Source organism: Pongo abelii, chromosome 3, assembly GCF_028885655.2.
Source record: "Pongo abelii isolate AG06213 chromosome 3, NHGRI_mPonAbe1-v2.0_pri, whole genome shotgun sequence".
NCBI lineage: Eukaryota > Metazoa > Chordata > Mammalia > Primates > Hominidae > Pongo > Pongo abelii.
Window position 1 is genome coordinate 149,522,254 of NC_071988.2, and position 16,544 is coordinate 149,538,797.

General features: G+C 41.3%; 2 protein-coding genes across 18 annotated transcripts in view; one reads left to right on the forward strand and one right to left on the reverse strand.

Annotated features, from left to right (window-relative positions):
- MFSD8 (major facilitator superfamily domain containing 8) overlaps window positions 1–12,584 on the reverse strand; it is a 47,859-nt gene extending 35,275 nt beyond the window's left edge. For 10 of the 16 annotated variants that reach the window (XR_008524755.2, XR_008524758.2, XR_008524757.2 and 7 more), the window contains exons 1-2: window positions 11,620–11,753; window positions 5,466–5,557 (exon numbers count right to left, since the gene is read on the reverse strand). Coding sequence is in view for 11 of the 16 variants with exons in the window: in XM_054554485.2 (XP_054410460.1) it covers window positions 5,466–5,557; window positions 11,620–11,681 (154 nt within the window). In the remaining 5 variants the exon portion in view is untranslated. Of the gene's footprint in view, window positions 1–5,465; window positions 5,558–6,632; window positions 6,652–7,905; window positions 11,876–12,444 lie in introns of those variants that run through there. The other 6 variants (XM_054554482.2, XM_054554477.2, XM_054554479.2 and 3 more) reach the window with 6 other exon arrangements.
- ABHD18 (abhydrolase domain containing 18) overlaps window positions 11,840–16,544 on the forward strand; it is a 74,086-nt gene continuing 69,381 nt past the window's right edge. The window contains 1 exon segment of one of the 2 annotated variants that reach the window (NM_001159805.1): window positions 11,840–12,154. The gene's annotated coding sequence lies outside the window, so the exon portion shown is untranslated. 2 annotated transcript variants of the gene reach the window in all.

Here is a 16,544-nt window from a genome sequence, read left to right on the forward strand (position 1 = left end):
TACAGGTGTGAGCCACCGCGCCTGGCCTTAGCATTATATTTTCAAGATTCATCCATGGTGTACATGTACATTCCTTATATAAACCCTATTTTAAAACATAATTTAATTATTAGCTTCATTTCAGGCTGGGCACGGTGGCTCATGCCTGTAATCCCAGCACTTTGGGAGGCCTAGGTGGGCGGATCATGAGGTCAGGATATCGAGCCCATCCTGGCTAACACAGTGAAACCCTGTCTCTACTAAAAATACAAAAGGTGTAGCGGCGTGCATTGTAGTCCCAGCTACTCGGGAGGTTGAGGCAGGAGAATGGCGTGAACCCCGGAGGCGGAGCTCGCAGTGAGCAGAGGTTGTGCTACTGCACTCCAGCCTGGGTGACAGAGCAAGACTCTGTCTCAAAAAAAATAAATAAATAAAAATAAATAAATATTAGCTTCATTTTAAAGTATTTTGAATTGACATAGTTACTCTGATCAGTAAAGGACTGAAAGCACCAATTAATCTTTTAAATCAAGGCTACAATTTTGGAGTACAGAAATTTGTAAACAAAATGTTTAACATGCCAATTAAAATCTAAAGTTGGCCGGGCGCGGTGGATCATGCCTGCAATCCAAGCACTTTGGGAGACCGCGGCAGACAGATCACTTGAAGTCAGGAGTTCAAGACCAGCAATGGCAACATGGTGAAACCCCGTCTCTACTAAAAATACAAAAATTAGCTGGGCGTGGTGGCAGACGCCTGTAGTCTCAGCTATTCAGAAGGGTGAGGCAGGAGAATCACTTGAATCCGGGAGGCAGAGGTTGAAGTGAGCCGAGATCGTGCTACTGCACTTCAGCCTGGAAGACAGAGTGAGACTCCACCTCAAAAAAAAAAAAAAAAAAAAAACTAAAGTTAAAATAATTTTCTTTTTTGCTGTCGAATTTGAAATTGTTTCTTATAATTTTAGATAATTGAGTACTAAAAACTAGAAGTGTTTAAAATGGAAAAATAAATCAATTGCAGGCATTGCTACCAAAACAGTATCCATTGGCCCCTTCCACCTTCTTGATGGAACCCCAGTTCTATTCAGGTATCCATACTTCCTCAACAAAGCCTCATGGTCTAAGAGAAACTCTCTCCATGTTCGATTCCAGAGGGTACATTCTGATTAGTCTAAAAAATTCAATTGGAGTAATCCCATTATCTTAGTTGATGTTGGTTTAGAAATTTACAGGTCACACCTGTAATCCTAGCACTTTGGGAGGCTGAGGCGGGTGGATCACCTGAGGTCGGGAGTTCAAGACCAGCCTGACCAACATGGAGAAACTCCATCTCTACTAAAAATACAAAATTAGCTGGGCGTGGTGGCGCATGCCTGTAATCCCAGCTACTTGGGAGGCTGAGGCAGGAGAATCGCTTGAACACAGGAGGCTGAGGTTGCAGTGAGCCAAGATCGTGCCACTGCACTCCAGCTCAAAAAAAAAAAAAAAAAGGAATAAATTACATTACCGTTTAAGCCAACCAATTCAGCACTTTTTCTGATATTTGCACAAGGCATTCTTTTTTTTTTTTTTTGATACAGAACCTCGCTCTGTGGCCCAGGCTGGAGTGCAGTGGTGTGATCTTGGCTCAGTGCAACCTCTGCCTCCTGGGTTCAAGTGTATTTTTAGTAGAGATGGGGTTTCACCATATTGGCCAGGCTGGTCTCAAACTCCTGACCTCGTGATCCGCCCGCCTCAGCCTTGCAAAGTGCTGGGATTACAGGTGTGAGCCACCTTGCCTGGCCCTGCACAAGTCATTCTAACTGATACACAATGCAAGGTGAAAGTGTATTATAAAGAATTGCTGAAAATATCCTTTATCATTCACTTTTCTTTTTACCCAGTACTGAATCATGCACAAGTTTGGAAAGTGAGAGAAAACAGGATGATTGGAGTAAATAGAAAATATATGGAAATATATATAGAAAATGTATGGAAAGCAATTTAGTAAAATGACCTTCCTTAATTCCTCTCAGGGGAAAGAGACCACTTGTAATATCAGTGCCTACAGATTTAGAGGGTCTCAACTTGGAAAAAAATTAATTTCCTAAAACAGTCCTTTAAAAACTATCACAATATTGATCATTCCTATACATTCTCATCCTATCCTTTTAACATGGTTATAGATGTTTAATATTTTGAAAAGTTTTCCTCATGAAGTTTTACTTTTTAGTAACTACATATTCAGAAATAATGTGAATAGGTTAAAATACATCAAGCAATACAAGTTAAGATTCTTGTATTTTACTTTTTGTATGTTTTATCAATATAAAAATAAGTTGAGGTTCAGAGGCAACAAAAGATAAAAACAGCCGGGTTTGGGGCTCATGCCTGTAATCCCAGCACTTTGGGAGGCCAAGGCAGGTGGACTACCTGAGGTCATGAGTTTAAGATCAGCCTGGCAAAAATGGCAAAACCCCGTCTCTACGAAAAATACAAAAATTAGCCAGGTGTGGTGGCACACACCTGCAGTCCCAGCTACCAGGGAGGCTGAGGCACAAGCATAGCTTGAACCTGAAAGGGGGAGGTTGCAGTGAGCCGAGATCGTGCCATTGCACTCCAACTTGGGCAACAAAGCAAGACTCTGTCTCAAAAAGAAAAAAACAGAGAAGGTGGACTACATCAATATTTAACACTTCTGTGAATCACAGGATACATTTAGCACACTGAATAGAAGAGTCCTGGAATGGGAGAAAATATTTACAAATCATATATTGGATAAGGGGCTAACATCCAGAGTATATAAAGAATTCCTACAACTCAACAACAAAAAATCCAACTAATAAATGGGCAATGGTCTTGAACAAACACTTCTGCAAAGAAGATATACAAATAGAAAGCACAAGAAACATGTTCAACATCACTAATCATTAAGGAGATGCAAATCAAAACAACAAGATACCATCTCATCCACTAGGATGACTACTATCCAAAAGAAAGTTAATGTTGGCAAGGATGTGAAAAAATTGGAACCCTGACTGTTGGTGAGAATGTAAATAAAATGGTGCGGCTGCTATGGAAAACAGTTATCACAATTTTTCAAAAAATTAAAAAAAAGAAAATTATAATATGATCCAGCAATTTCACTTCTGGATATATACCCAAAAGGACTGAAAGCAGGATCTTGAAGAGATATTTGCACACCCATATTGACAGCAGCACTATTCACAACAGCCAAGAGGTGGAAGCAACCCAAATGTCCATCGACAGACAAATGGCTAAACAAAATGTGGTATGCCACGCTAGGCTGTATAGCACTTTGGGGAGGCTGAGGCGGGTGGATCACGAGGTCAGGAGTTCAAGACCAGCCTGGCCAAGATGGTGAAACCCCGTCTCTACTAAAAATACAAAAATTAGCCGGGCATGGTGGTGGGTGACTGTAATCCCAGCTACCTGGGAGGCTGAGGCAGAGAATTGCTTGAACCCGGGAGGCGGAAGTTTCAGTGAGCCAAGATCACGCCACTGCACTCCAGCTTGGACGACAGAGTGAGACTTGTCTCAAAAAAAAAAATGTGGTATATACTGAAGGCAATCAGAGTATGCTACCCCAAAAATCTGCTGTTTTGCCATATTAATTATTTCAGACTGAAGGCAACCGAGAAACAGCAGATGCAGGAAGGGTTCTCTGCTCTCCCCCTTTCTGCCTGAATGCAGAGAATAGATTGAATTTTGTTTTGTTGTTAATTCTTTGAGGCACAATTGAGATTCTGTTACCTACAATCTGTCTTGGAACATTAAGACACAGGTATAATTAAGACTGTATATTTAAACTTAAGAATTTTTGCAGTGGCCAGGCGGGGTGGCTCACGCCTGTCATCCCAGCAGTTTGGGAGGCCGAGGCGGGCAGATCATGAGGTCACGAGATCGAGACCATCCTGGCTAACACCGTGAAACCCCATCTCTACTAAAGATACAAAAAAATTAGCTGGGCGTGATAGCGTGCGCCTGTAGTCCCAGCTACTCGGGAGGCTAAGACACAAGAATTGCTCGAACCCAGGAGGCGGAGGTTGCAGTGAGCCGAGATCATACCACTGCACTCCAGCCTGGGCGACTCCACTTCAACAAATGAATAAATAATAATAAATAATAAAATTTTTTTAAAAAGAAATTTTGCACATCTTCAAGAATTAGCAAAACAAATAATTCACTGATGGCTATAAAGATGAAATACTTTTGGCCAGGTGCGGTGGCTCACGCCTGTAATCCCAGCACTTTGGGAGGCTAAGTCTGGCAGATCACGAGGTCAGGAGATCAAGACCATCCTGGCTAACACAGTGAAACTCCGTCTCTACTAAAAATATAAAACAATTAGCGTGGTGGTGGGTGTCTGTAGTCCCAGCTACTCGGGAGGCTGAGGCAGGAGAATCACACGAACCTGGGAGGCGGAGCTTGCAGTGAGCCGAGATCGCGCCACTGCACTCCAGCCTGGGCGACAGAGCGAAACTCCGTCTCAAAAAAAAAAAAAAAGAAAAAAAAAGATGAAATACTTTTAACTGGGCGCAGTGGCTCACCCTGTAATCGCAGCACTTTGGGAGGCCAAGGTGGGCAGATCACCTGAGGTTGGGAGTTCCAGACCAGCCTGACCAACATGGAGACATCCCATCTCTACTAAAAATACAAAATTAGCCAGGGGTGGTGGCACATGCCTGTAATCCCAGCTACTTGGCAGGCTGGGGCAGGAGAATCGCTTGAATCTGGGAGGTGGAGGTTGCAGTGAGCTGAGATCGTGCCATTGCACTCCAGCCTGGGCAACAAGAGTGAAACTCCGTCTCAAAAAAAAAAAAAAAAGATGAAATACTTTTGTGAGTACATGACAGTGTTAGGGACTCTTAGTAGTTGTCTAGTTTCATTTGTATGTACATTCCTTAATGTTTTTTCTTTTCATTAAAAAATATTAACATCAAATAAATTTGTATACTTTTTTAACTGTTAGTCTTTCTTTTGTCAGCTTAATTCACAAGCCTTAGGCACATAAGAGAATAGAGGAAAAATTTCTCCTACCCTACAATACATATAATGGACTATATAGCCTTTAAATAAAAGGAAATAATCACACAAACCAACTTGAGGACACTGAATGAAATAATCTCATCACAAGAAAAAAATACTATATAATTCCATTTATATGCGCTATCTAGAATAGTCAAATTTCAAGAAACAAAGTAGAATGATGGTTGCTACGGCTTGGGGGATGGGAAAATAGGGAGTTGTTTAATGGGTACAGAGTTTCTCTTTTGCAAGATGAAAATGTTCTAGGGATTGGTTGCACAACAATGTGGATATACTTAAGGCTATTGAACTTAGATATGGTAGCACGGTAAATTTTATGTTACATATTTTTTAGCACAATAAAGATAATTTCAGAGGCAACAAAAGTAAATGAAGTAAATGAAGTTAAAATATGACATCTGATCTGAATTGTTAAAATTACGTATTTCTAATACTTACCTACACTGCTGAGAAACATAGTAAGATATAAAATCCTAATAGATCTCCATCGGCTCTTATAATGCTCTTCAGTCTCTAAAATGTCCCATTCTCTAGGTGTAAAGAAGAAAAAAGTAGTATAAATTTATCTCATTACATGTGGATCTTAAGTGTCAACAATTTTATTCTCTACTAAAGTTATGAAAATGATGTGATAGAGGTAGAATTTACTAATATTGATTCTGCTACACTAATTTATCTATGAATAAGCATTATTTTTTTGAATTTCCATGGATTGTATATATGCATTATTGTATACAGAAAATGGGAAACAGTATAGTTTTAAAAGAGGAAACTTTTTGCAAGGCAATTATTTTGCTACCGTTGACACGCACAGATTTATTAATCAAGAGTGTTGCAATTTCTAAAAATGAATAAACTACATCAAGATAAATCAAATAAACTAGCTACAACTAGATCCCCCGTAGCTACGAAGTACTAAAAAATAATAATTGTCATCATTATGACATGCTCTACTTGATGACAGCAAATTAAATTGCTGCAGGAAGCTGTTTTGGCTTCCTACTTCAGAAAATAGGAATGATAACAGGAAGGTTTAACGTAACCTAAGACATTTTCAGCCCTGGGACCTCCTAAATGGGTTACCAGATAAATTTTACCAGCAGACCAAAGAGAGACCATGACCCCCCAGACTTACATGATCTTTTGGATAAGCATCTGATCTGGACCAAGGGCATGTATACTAAGTAGACATCTTACCTCCATTAGGTGACACATAAGTCTACATACTCATTACCTTTTCACACACACAATAGAAAGAGTTAACAAGTTCACCTTAATGTGAGCATTATCTTTTCAAATAATCAAGACATGCAGAACAGACAAAATGCCTTCTTATGTTCCAAGATTAATTTCTTTAAAATAAGCCTTAGAACTGTCAAATTAGTCTTCAAAAAAGAAACTTTTTTTTTCAAACGTGATATGGTTGGGAGTGGTAAAGAGGAAAGGAAGAAGAGAAACAATGTTTTTTAGATGTATTATATGCCAAACATATTAGTTCCTAATATATTTAAGGTGTTTAACACTATATATGTCATTCCATATAAACAAACCTCTTTTGAGTCAAACGAGAGTAGATAAGAAAAAAATAAAAATAATGTAGCTTACCTGAGAAAAATACCAGAACCCCAGATGCCCATACTTTGAAATCAATATACTAGAATTTGAATAAAAAATCAGATATATCTAAATTAGGGAATCAAGAAGTAAATTATTTGATTCTAAAAAAACTAATAAAATTGTTTGAGTGACTGATTTAGAGCTCAGTCAAAATCTTTCTTCTTTTAATGACAAACGACAATTATTAAATATTGAAAGGATAAAATTAGGAAATAATAAGGTAATGGCCACTTTCTATGTTATAATGGAAGGATCATCAATGGATGCTAAAACAACTGATTGAAAGATTGTTAAGGAGAGGATAGTCAAAGGCCCTCAAATGTCACCCCAGTGTCTGCTTACTAATTACAAAATGGAACATGAATGTTTATAATTGAAAGATATAGCAGTTGCCCTCTTAACAAGTGGTCATGTTTGGCATTCCCAGTAGTGGGATGTCCTGGCATCCTGTACCTTTTGATGTAATGTAGTGGGGTGTTCTCAACATAACCCATGTGATATTCTTGCCAGAAATGTTTGACCAGGATCTATTTTGAAATAAACAGTCCATAAATCCAGAATATTAGATGTTCTGCAGAAAACCTGACCTATACTCTTCAAAGATTTTAATGGTGACAAGAAAGAGATAGGTCAAAGGAGAGTTTTAGGTTAGGGGAGTCTAAAAAGACATAACAATGAATGCATAAACATTGATTATCTCCTGCATATGGCTCCTGGTTTTTTTTATTTTTGTTTTTTTAAAGAATATAAGGTATATTTTTGGAATAATTGGAAAAACTTGAGTAATAACTATATACTGCATGATATTCTTGAATTAATGTTGTATTTCTAGTTGTAACAGTGATAGAGTTGCGTAAAAGAATTTCTTTGTTCTTGGGAGGTGCAAGCTGCAATTAAGTACTTGGGACAAAGTACCACAATGTCTGCAACCTACTTTTGAGTAGTCTGGCAAAAGAGGTGCGTGTGGGTGTGCATGTACCTGCCGAAAGATTTCGGCAGTGTGGAAAAGGCTAACAGTTAGTGACAGGATATACAGGTGTTCATGATTTTTTCATCTTTTCTATAGATTTAACATTTTTCAAAATAAAAAGATTTACTTTTTCCTTTTTTAATTAAAAAAGTATAACTTCAATGAAAAAAATTATCTTTCTACCTTGTTGGAGACAGTAGAAACATAGGAGAATGCAACTGTCCTTCAATCAAGTGACCATATTTATTACATTTTCTTAGCTTTGATGATTCAGACAAATGTGTCACATACCTGAGATTGAATTTCCAGAGGCTTCTTTCTCGTATGACCAGGTACAAAAAGGAATGCTGCATTTCCAAGATGATTTGCTTAACTTTTAAAATTCCTTTCTATAATCACTGCTGCAGTCTGGCATTAGTTCCCCATTTGAGATTTTCCTTCCAGTAAAACTGTAGTGCTACAGTTTTATCCTGTTCAACATTTCTATTTCAAACTGAAATACTCCAAATGATAGCATGCTTGTCAAACTTGTGACTTAAAAACTAAAAGGAATACACAATATAGTGGAGTGAACTGATTAGCAAAATAAGTTAGATAAAATTTAACAATGGCCAGGCGCAGTAGCTCACGCCTGTAATCCCAGCACTTTGGGAGGCCGAAGCGGGCAGACTGCTTGAGGTCAGGAGTTCAAGATCAGCCTGACCAACATGGTGAAACCCTGTCTCTACTAAAAATACAAAAATTAGCCGGGCGTGGTGGTGGATGCCTGTAGCCCCTGCTACTTATGAGGCTGAGGCAGGAGAATCACTTGAACCTGGGAGGCAGAGGTTGCAGTGAGCAGAGATTGTGCCACTGCACTCCAGCCTGGGCAACAGACAGTCTGTCTTTAAAAAAATAAAAAATAAAAAAGAGAGAGAGAGGAAAGAAGTGTGTGCTCAGTGACAGAACAATGTAGTGGTATAACAGTTACAGAAATAAACTGAAAATACTCTATAAAGATATGCCCTATAAGGATAGATGCCCTAATAATACAAATTTTAGAGACTAGGCTAAGGTTGCAAAAAAAATTTGAAATCATTTGTAACTTGGATCATTAACATGTGAGCTACAAACGGTTTTTACAGATGAATATGTTATCAGTTTGATGACAGAAAACATCAACTCTGAACTGCAATTAAGGAAAATGTCATCCCCTCCCCCACCAAATTCTATCCTTTTCATTAACAAACCTATATTATACTTATTATTATATTTTAAATGTCATCACTAAAAAATTTTGTGGAATTTGTTTTCTGGTTATCTAAACACCTATATAATATCCTTGATTTTTCCCCTTGCCCTAAAAAAGCCTAAAATATTTACAAACTGGGACTTTACAGGAAATGTTTTCCAACCCCTGTTGCCTTAAATAAAGCTCCATAGAGGGGGTCAGTGGGGAGCACTGAGGATTCAAGAGGCCAGCTCCACCAGACCAGCAAATTACAATCAACCTTGTTAGTGAGGAAAAGTTGGTGGTGACCTAGATGTGTTTGTGCAATATATTCAAAGTGAACAAACAGGTCCTGCCAACTAGTTGTACATAGGTTCACTTTACTAGGGAATATACTTGTGTTTTTAAAGACATATACTTATTGAATTATTTTCAAAATACTCCCTTTTTGTTTTTAAAATGCTAAATCTAGAACCTCAATCAGAGGTATTGATTATTGGCGGGAACACCTAAATCTGGACAGATCCTAATGAGCATCAATCACTTTGATGAAGTCAAAGCTAAGAGTATGAAAACAAATTCTCTTTTGTACAAGGTGACAGAATGTACCAGAAGACCACATTTAAACGTAACTCAGGGATCCTGCAATTATCTGGAAAATAGCTAAAAACCAGGACGAAGCAAAAAGAATTCTGAGGCCGGGCGCGGTGGCTCACGCCTGTAATCCCAGCACTTTGGGAGGCCAAGGCGGGCGGATCACGAGGTCAGGAGATCGAGACCATCTTGGCTAACACGGTGAAACCCCGTCTCTACTAAAAATACAAAAAAAATTAGCCCTGCTTGGTGGCAGGTGCCTGCAGTCCCAGCTACTCTACTCGGGAGGCTGAGGCAGAAGAATGGCGTGAACCCGGGAGGAGGAGCTTGCAGTGAGCGGAGATCGCGCCACTGCACTCCAGCCTGGGTGACAGAGCGAGACTCCATCTCAAAAAAAAAAAAAAAGAATTCTGAGAAAACCAAATGTCACAAAGTCCATGCACTCAAGCTTATGCACTTAACTAATAGGAAAGACATTTACCTCTCAGTCAGAACTACCAGGTTGTAATGACGCACAGTTATATTAAGCATAGATCCAGGGTTATCAAAGCTATCACAAACAAGAAGCCCCAAATTAAAAGCTGGTGGAAAGAGTATGGTGACAACAACAACAACAACAAAACAACTGTTGCTGCCAGATTTCAAAAACATGATGCAGAACAGTCTGCCAGGAAAACAGTCTGTCAGAAAAACTAAAAGCAGACGTAAGTACTTAAAAAGTATAGCAGCGGGCCTCAGAGCCTATTGAGACTTTTGGGACTGCTTCTATACCAGCACTTTGGGAGGCTGAGGTGGGTGGATTACTTGAGGTCAGGAGTTCCAGATCAGCCTGGCCACATGGTGAAATCCCGTCTTTACCAAAAATACAAAAATTAGCCGGGTCTGGTGGCCCGCGCCTGTAATCCCAGCTACTCCGGAAGCCGAGGCAGGAGAATCGCTTGAACCTGGGAGGCACAGGTGGCAGTGAGCCAAAATCGCACCACTGCACTACAGACTAGGCCACAGAGCAAGACCCGGTCTCAAAAAAAAAGTATAGCAGTGTAGAATAAATTGGTATAGAAGCAAACAGTCCCAACTGTCTCAATAGGCTCTGAGAACATCACTCTATTAAAATTCATATCAGCATCGATATTCATTTTAATGAACTCAAGATAAAATCAAGTAAAGATAAAACTGCATTCCAGGCTCACCACTGCACTCTAGACTAGGCCACAGAGCAAGACCCCGTCTCAAAAAAAAAGTATAGCAGTGTAGAATAAATTGGTATAGAAGCAAACAGTCCCAAATGTCTCAATAGGCTCTGAGGACATCACTCTATTAAAATTCATATCAGCATCGATACTCATTTTAATGATCAAGATAAAATCAGGTAAAGATAAAACTGCATTCCATAAACTCTGTTTAGTAAATCGAGGACCAGAGCAATACATTTGCCAAAGGGTTTTGAGTTAGAGTGCTCACAAAAGGTTTGGCGCTTACGCGGAACAAATAAGTAAAAATTAACACGGTCATAGACAGCTGAAGTTTAACTGAATTTATTAATTTACTTGAGGTAATTATTATGTATATTTCAAATAAAATACTAATTCCGTTTTCCTAAAGGTAAAAATACATTGGGTATACATTCCTGAGTCATTGCCCATAAACTAGGATCAAAACAACCAGAATTATAAGGATCAAAATACTAACGTTATTCCTTCAATGCCTTAAAATTAGTCTTTCTTGGTGCATTTGGCATAGGACAAAGGCGAGCTCATTTTAGACAGATTTGTTAAAGTATCAAGAGGTTGTCAGGCAATTAGGCAGCAGGTCATTACTAACACCGATACCTTCAAGTATCGATTAAAACCATCATTTTGGAACTGTGAAATGTGGGAAGTGATCAGCTACAAACGGCCAAATATGGAATGCAGAAGATACAGAATGTGGTGGCTTGGCTGCTGCAACAGGCAAAGCAGCAGCCTGGGTTTCTCCAGCCCCGTCACTCGAACCCACGGGCTCATCACCGCACGGTGCGGCCAGACGCCCTTTCTCCTACCTTGGGAGCGAATCTTCTCGGCTCACACAACCCGGCCACCGGCTCCCACCGCGCTGGAACCCCTCTGGCAGCGAGGGTTTGTCCCAGTGCGGGTGAAGCCCGGAAAGGAGCCAGTCCCACCAGCGCAGGAGGCTGAGGGGTCCCTCCACCAGGATCCGCTCACCTGCTTCCAGGTGTGTCGCCTAAGAGCGGCTCCTGTTCACTTTCGTTGTGCAGGCCCGCCATAGTTACAATCCCCACAAGGCGTCTTACGCCCAACTCTCGCGATACCTGCTTTCTCCCATCCCGGGTGGCGTGAAACTGGCAAAACAAGCCTGCAAGTGCGCGTGCGCACCTGACGGTCAGACGTGGGCGGAACGCCCCGAGGTCAAAGACGGGGTCACGCGGAAGGCCGGGCAGCGCAGGACGAAAGGAGGCTGTGTCCTCAGCCTCTTCCCTCGGCAAGCGCTTCACATCCTGACCGGGACAGAGAGCCCAGGAGAGCTCGGGGCGTGTCCAAACTGTCGCGCCGCCCCGCCCCGGGCTTGTCTTCCTCCCTCCGCTTCTCCTTCCGCTGTATCTAGCATTTCGGTTCCTGGAAAGATTACCGGAGCTGCGGCTGGGGCTCGGACCAAAGTTGAGTCCTCGAAAGGGAGCCTGGAGAGCGGCGGTGCTGGGAGGCCCGGCCAGTTCGATCGCAGGCTTCCGCCTGGCGGCCAGTAAGTAGCCGGCCCGGTTAAGTAGTAGGTGCGCTAAGAGCTCCCCGTGCCTCTTAGCGCGCCGTGTACGTGCCTGGAGGCAGGTACCGGGGACGCGGAGCTGGGCGGGAGACTCGTGGGTCAGGGACGCGGGGTGAGGCTGGGGGCGAGAGACAAGGCTGGAGTCCGCGGCGCGCTCCGGAGGGCTGAGGTAATGGGGGCGAGCGGGCGGGCAGTCCCTTCCCCCCGTGAAAGGTAGAGGTGGCCTCCAGCTCTCTTCTCTAGCTCGGCTAAATGCAAAGGCGCCTTACCTGGAGGGCTTGTCAGAGCCAGGATTGAAGGTGGAATCTGCTGCTTGTAACCTGCAGGTCCCCGGATTCGTACCCCAACGGCGCCTGCGCCTACGGGGGCCTCAGCCTTGCAAAATGTCACTCAGCAGAGCCTGCTGCTGAACCGTGGGAGTTGAAAAAGGCACAGCACCTGCCTAGCAATGACCAGCTCCTTTCGTCACAAGGAAGATGACATTTTTAGAAAACATGTCATGGGTTTTCACTAGATCTCCATGTTTATTTCCTGGTGGTTATGTATTAACATCTTATCTCTATTATTAGGCTTGTAGGCTAGCTGGTGTCAGTAGTCATTCTGTGTCTCATAAATTACCGTTTTATTAGCGCCAGATACATTGTCATGTAATTTCATTTGATCACAAGTATCCTATGAGATAGGTGAAGCAGACACATTTCTATTTTACTGAAAATTAAGATCCAGACAAGTTAACCCAGAGTCACTCCGTGTGGAAGTGGCAAAGTTGGAAACCAAACTTAATTTTTTAAAATTAATATTTATGAGCATTTACCCTATGCTAGGTCCTATACTAGTTACACAGTCGTGTATGGTATATGCCATCACTTCTGATCTTTGTGTCATTTGTGACCTTGTGTGTATCAGCCAGGCACAGTTCACTGGTGAACACCTAAACTTGAAACGTGCGGTCCGGGTGCGATGGCTCATGCCTGTAATCCCAGCACCTTGGGAGGCCAAGGCGGGCGAATCACGAGGTCAGGAGATCGAGACCATCCTGGCTAACACGGTGAAACCCCGTCTCTACTAAAAATACAAAAAAAAAAAAAAAAAAAAAAAAAACCGGGCGTGGTGGCGGGCGCCTGTAGTCCCAGCTACTCGGGAGGCTGAGGCAGGAGAATCCCTTGAACCCGGGAGGCGGAGGCTGCAGTGAGCCGAGATTGCGCCACTGCACTCCAGCCTGGGCAACAGAGTAAGATTCTGTCTCAAAAAAAAAAAAAAACTTGAAACGTGCTATTCAGAAATATCTTCTAAATCAAGACCTAATATTTTGTACTTGGATTCAGTCTTGCAGATTCATTTGTAACAGCTCACAAAAACAAGTCAGATTTGTATTATTGGTTCCAAAAAGATACATAGGTAGAAAAGTTAGTATTTTCTTGCCATAATGTCGCTTTACTATATTGTCTTTTTTAATTCCTGGGGGCTAGCCATGTATGGCACATATATAGTGGACAAGGGGATTTTTAACCAGTATAGCAGTAAGCAGAATGGTTCCTAGATAAATATATGTTGGATGAATGCGCATTGAATTACCTCATCTTATCCTTACAACAATCCTCTGAGGTGGGAATTGTCTCATGTGTACAAGGAAATGGAAGGCAGGGAGATTAAGTAACTTGCCTAGGATCATACAACTAACAAGCAACAGAGCTAGAATTCAAGAAACGCAGGACTCCTGATCCTAAGCCTGTGCTCTTTACCACCAGGCTTCTTATGGGAAAAAATGGCAAAGCGTCAAGAAGAATCTTTCCTCATATCTCATAAAAATATATAATAGATATTCAGTTTTTATCTAAGTGAAATAATTGGTTATCATGTAACAGGGCAGATATTACTTTCTGTTTATAGGTTAAGGTGGCTTACTCAAGGTCACACAGCTAGTGGAGGAATCCCAGTCCTCTGACACTGCTCTTTTCCATTGGTGCCTCCAAGTGATGACTTCAGACCACAAAAGCAAATGGAATGAGTACATATACAGCTGGTGAAATCTAAGTAAGCTTAGTGTATTGTACCAGTAGGAAAAAAAAAAAAGAAAAAAATGTTTCTTAGGAACACACACATAGCATCCAAAGTAAACATTTAAACATATATATAATATATGTAATTTTTTAAATAAAGCCCATGGAAAAGAGGAGCTAAACTTGAAGAGATTAGATTATTTCCCGAATGTTTCACACAAGAATATGAGACAGTCCATTTGGTGGATTTCCTTAGGTGACTGCCCAGGATAGTTACCCATACCCCTTTCAAGCAAACAAACAGCCGGGCGCGGTGGCTCACGCTGGTAATCCCAGCACTTTGGGAGGCCGAGGCGGGCGGATCACGAGGTCAGGAGATCGAGACCATGGTGAAACCTCGTCTCTACTAAAAATACAAAAAAGTAGCCGGGCGTGGTGGCGGGCGCCTGTAGTCCCAGCTACTCCGAGAGGCTGAGGCAGGAGAATAGCGTGAACGCGGGAGGCGGAGCTTGTAGTGAGCCGAGATTGCACCACTGCACTCCAGCCTGGGCGACAGAGCGAGACTCTGTCTCAAAAAACAAACAAACATCCTATTTTCTTACTCTTGTTCAGTGTAAGAGTAAAAGGAATTATATTTGTTGAATTATATTTGTGAAGCTAGGGAAGTAGATTTTAACAGTGGATATCTGAGTTATCTAAACCCTTTCTTAGCTACTTAAACTTGTATAGACATTATTTAGAAGTGAAGTTACAAGATAAAATTTGAAGTCTCTTTTTTAGGTAAGGGAATAAGTTCTTGTACATGGTGATATTTTTTAAATTTTCATTTATGCCTTTGAGATATATATCACCAGTGTAAGGATAAAAGTCCAGAAAAAATTAGTATTGCATTGTTAAATGCTTAGGTACCAGAATGACAGGAAATAAAAGCACTAGATAGCATAATAAATGATGAGTGTCACTTTAGCAATAGAACTCATTTCTAGGAAAGACTTTTTAGTTCTTGGCACTGTACTAGAACTTCTATTTTTGTTTCCCTTTGCTTTTCCCTTTCACATTGATAATTGTGTCATTTTAGCTTGATATATACTTCAAAAATGGGTTCTATTTCTGCAGAAGCTCATTGTTGTCTGTCTAGCCTGAAGTAGGGACTTTTAAGTATCTGGCATGGCTCCAGATGGTGCCTCATTTTGGTAATTTGGAGTTATGTTCACCCTGGGCTTGGATTTTTATCTGTTCATGGTGGCACTGGATACCCTGGACCCAGCCAACCCTGTCTAGAAAGATTTACATGTTTAGAGAGTTCCACAAAAACTGTCTTTTGTGTTGTTCTTGGAGCTGAAATGGGATTTAAGAAGATTTGTATGACCCCAAACCCCAGAACCAAATTTATACTAACCTATATGTGTGTTTGATTTACTTTCTTTTCCTCATTTATTAGTTGTTTATTAGTAGGTAAATACAGTAAGGAATATGCTGTAAGTTTGGAGTGCTGACTTTTGTGGCCTATTATGCAGGGAATTAAAGGGATTTGGGAAGGTTTTCTTTTTTTCTTTTTTCTTTTTTTTTTTTTTTGAGATGGACTTTTGCTCTCGTCTCCCAGGCTGGAGTGCAGTGGTGCGATATCAGCTCACTGCAACCTCCGCCTCCTGGGATCAAGGGATTCTCCTGCCTCAACATCCCAAGTAGCTGGGATTACAGGTGCCCACCACCACACCTGGCTAATTTTGTGTTTTTAGTAGAGACGGGGTTTCTCCATGTTGGTCAGGCTGGTCTCCAACTCCCAAACTCAGGTGATCTGCCTGCCTCAGCCTCCCAAAGTGCTGCAATTGCAGGCATGAGCCACTGGGAAGGTTTTCTAGTTTGGGTTGAAAACTAGAAATAAGTAAACAATTTAGGCAAACAATAAATATAGTACTTTACAAAATATTTGAAAAGTTCATTGTTCTAAGGTCCTTTCTTGCTTCCTTTGCAACTTTCTAATTCTATATTTTGCTTTACCTTGGTTTTGTCTACCAATCTAGAAGAATATCAAAGTTTAGGAAAATGGAGTATCTCATGAGCACTATATTACTTTTCTTCTTACTGTAAAATATAGGTGTTGGAATTCTTTTTTTTTTTTTTTGGAGACAGGATTTTGCTCTGTTGCCGAGGCTGGAGTGCAGTGGTGCAACCATGCGCACTGTTGCCTCAACTTCCCAGGCTTACACAATCCTCCTCCGCAGCCTCCTGAGTAGCTGGGACTACAGATGTGCACCACCACACCTGGCTAGATTTCAAAATTTTTTTGTACAGACGGGGTCTCATTGTGTTGCCAGGGCTTGTCCTGCGCTCCTCGGCCCAAGCAGTCCTCCCGTCTTGGCCTCCCA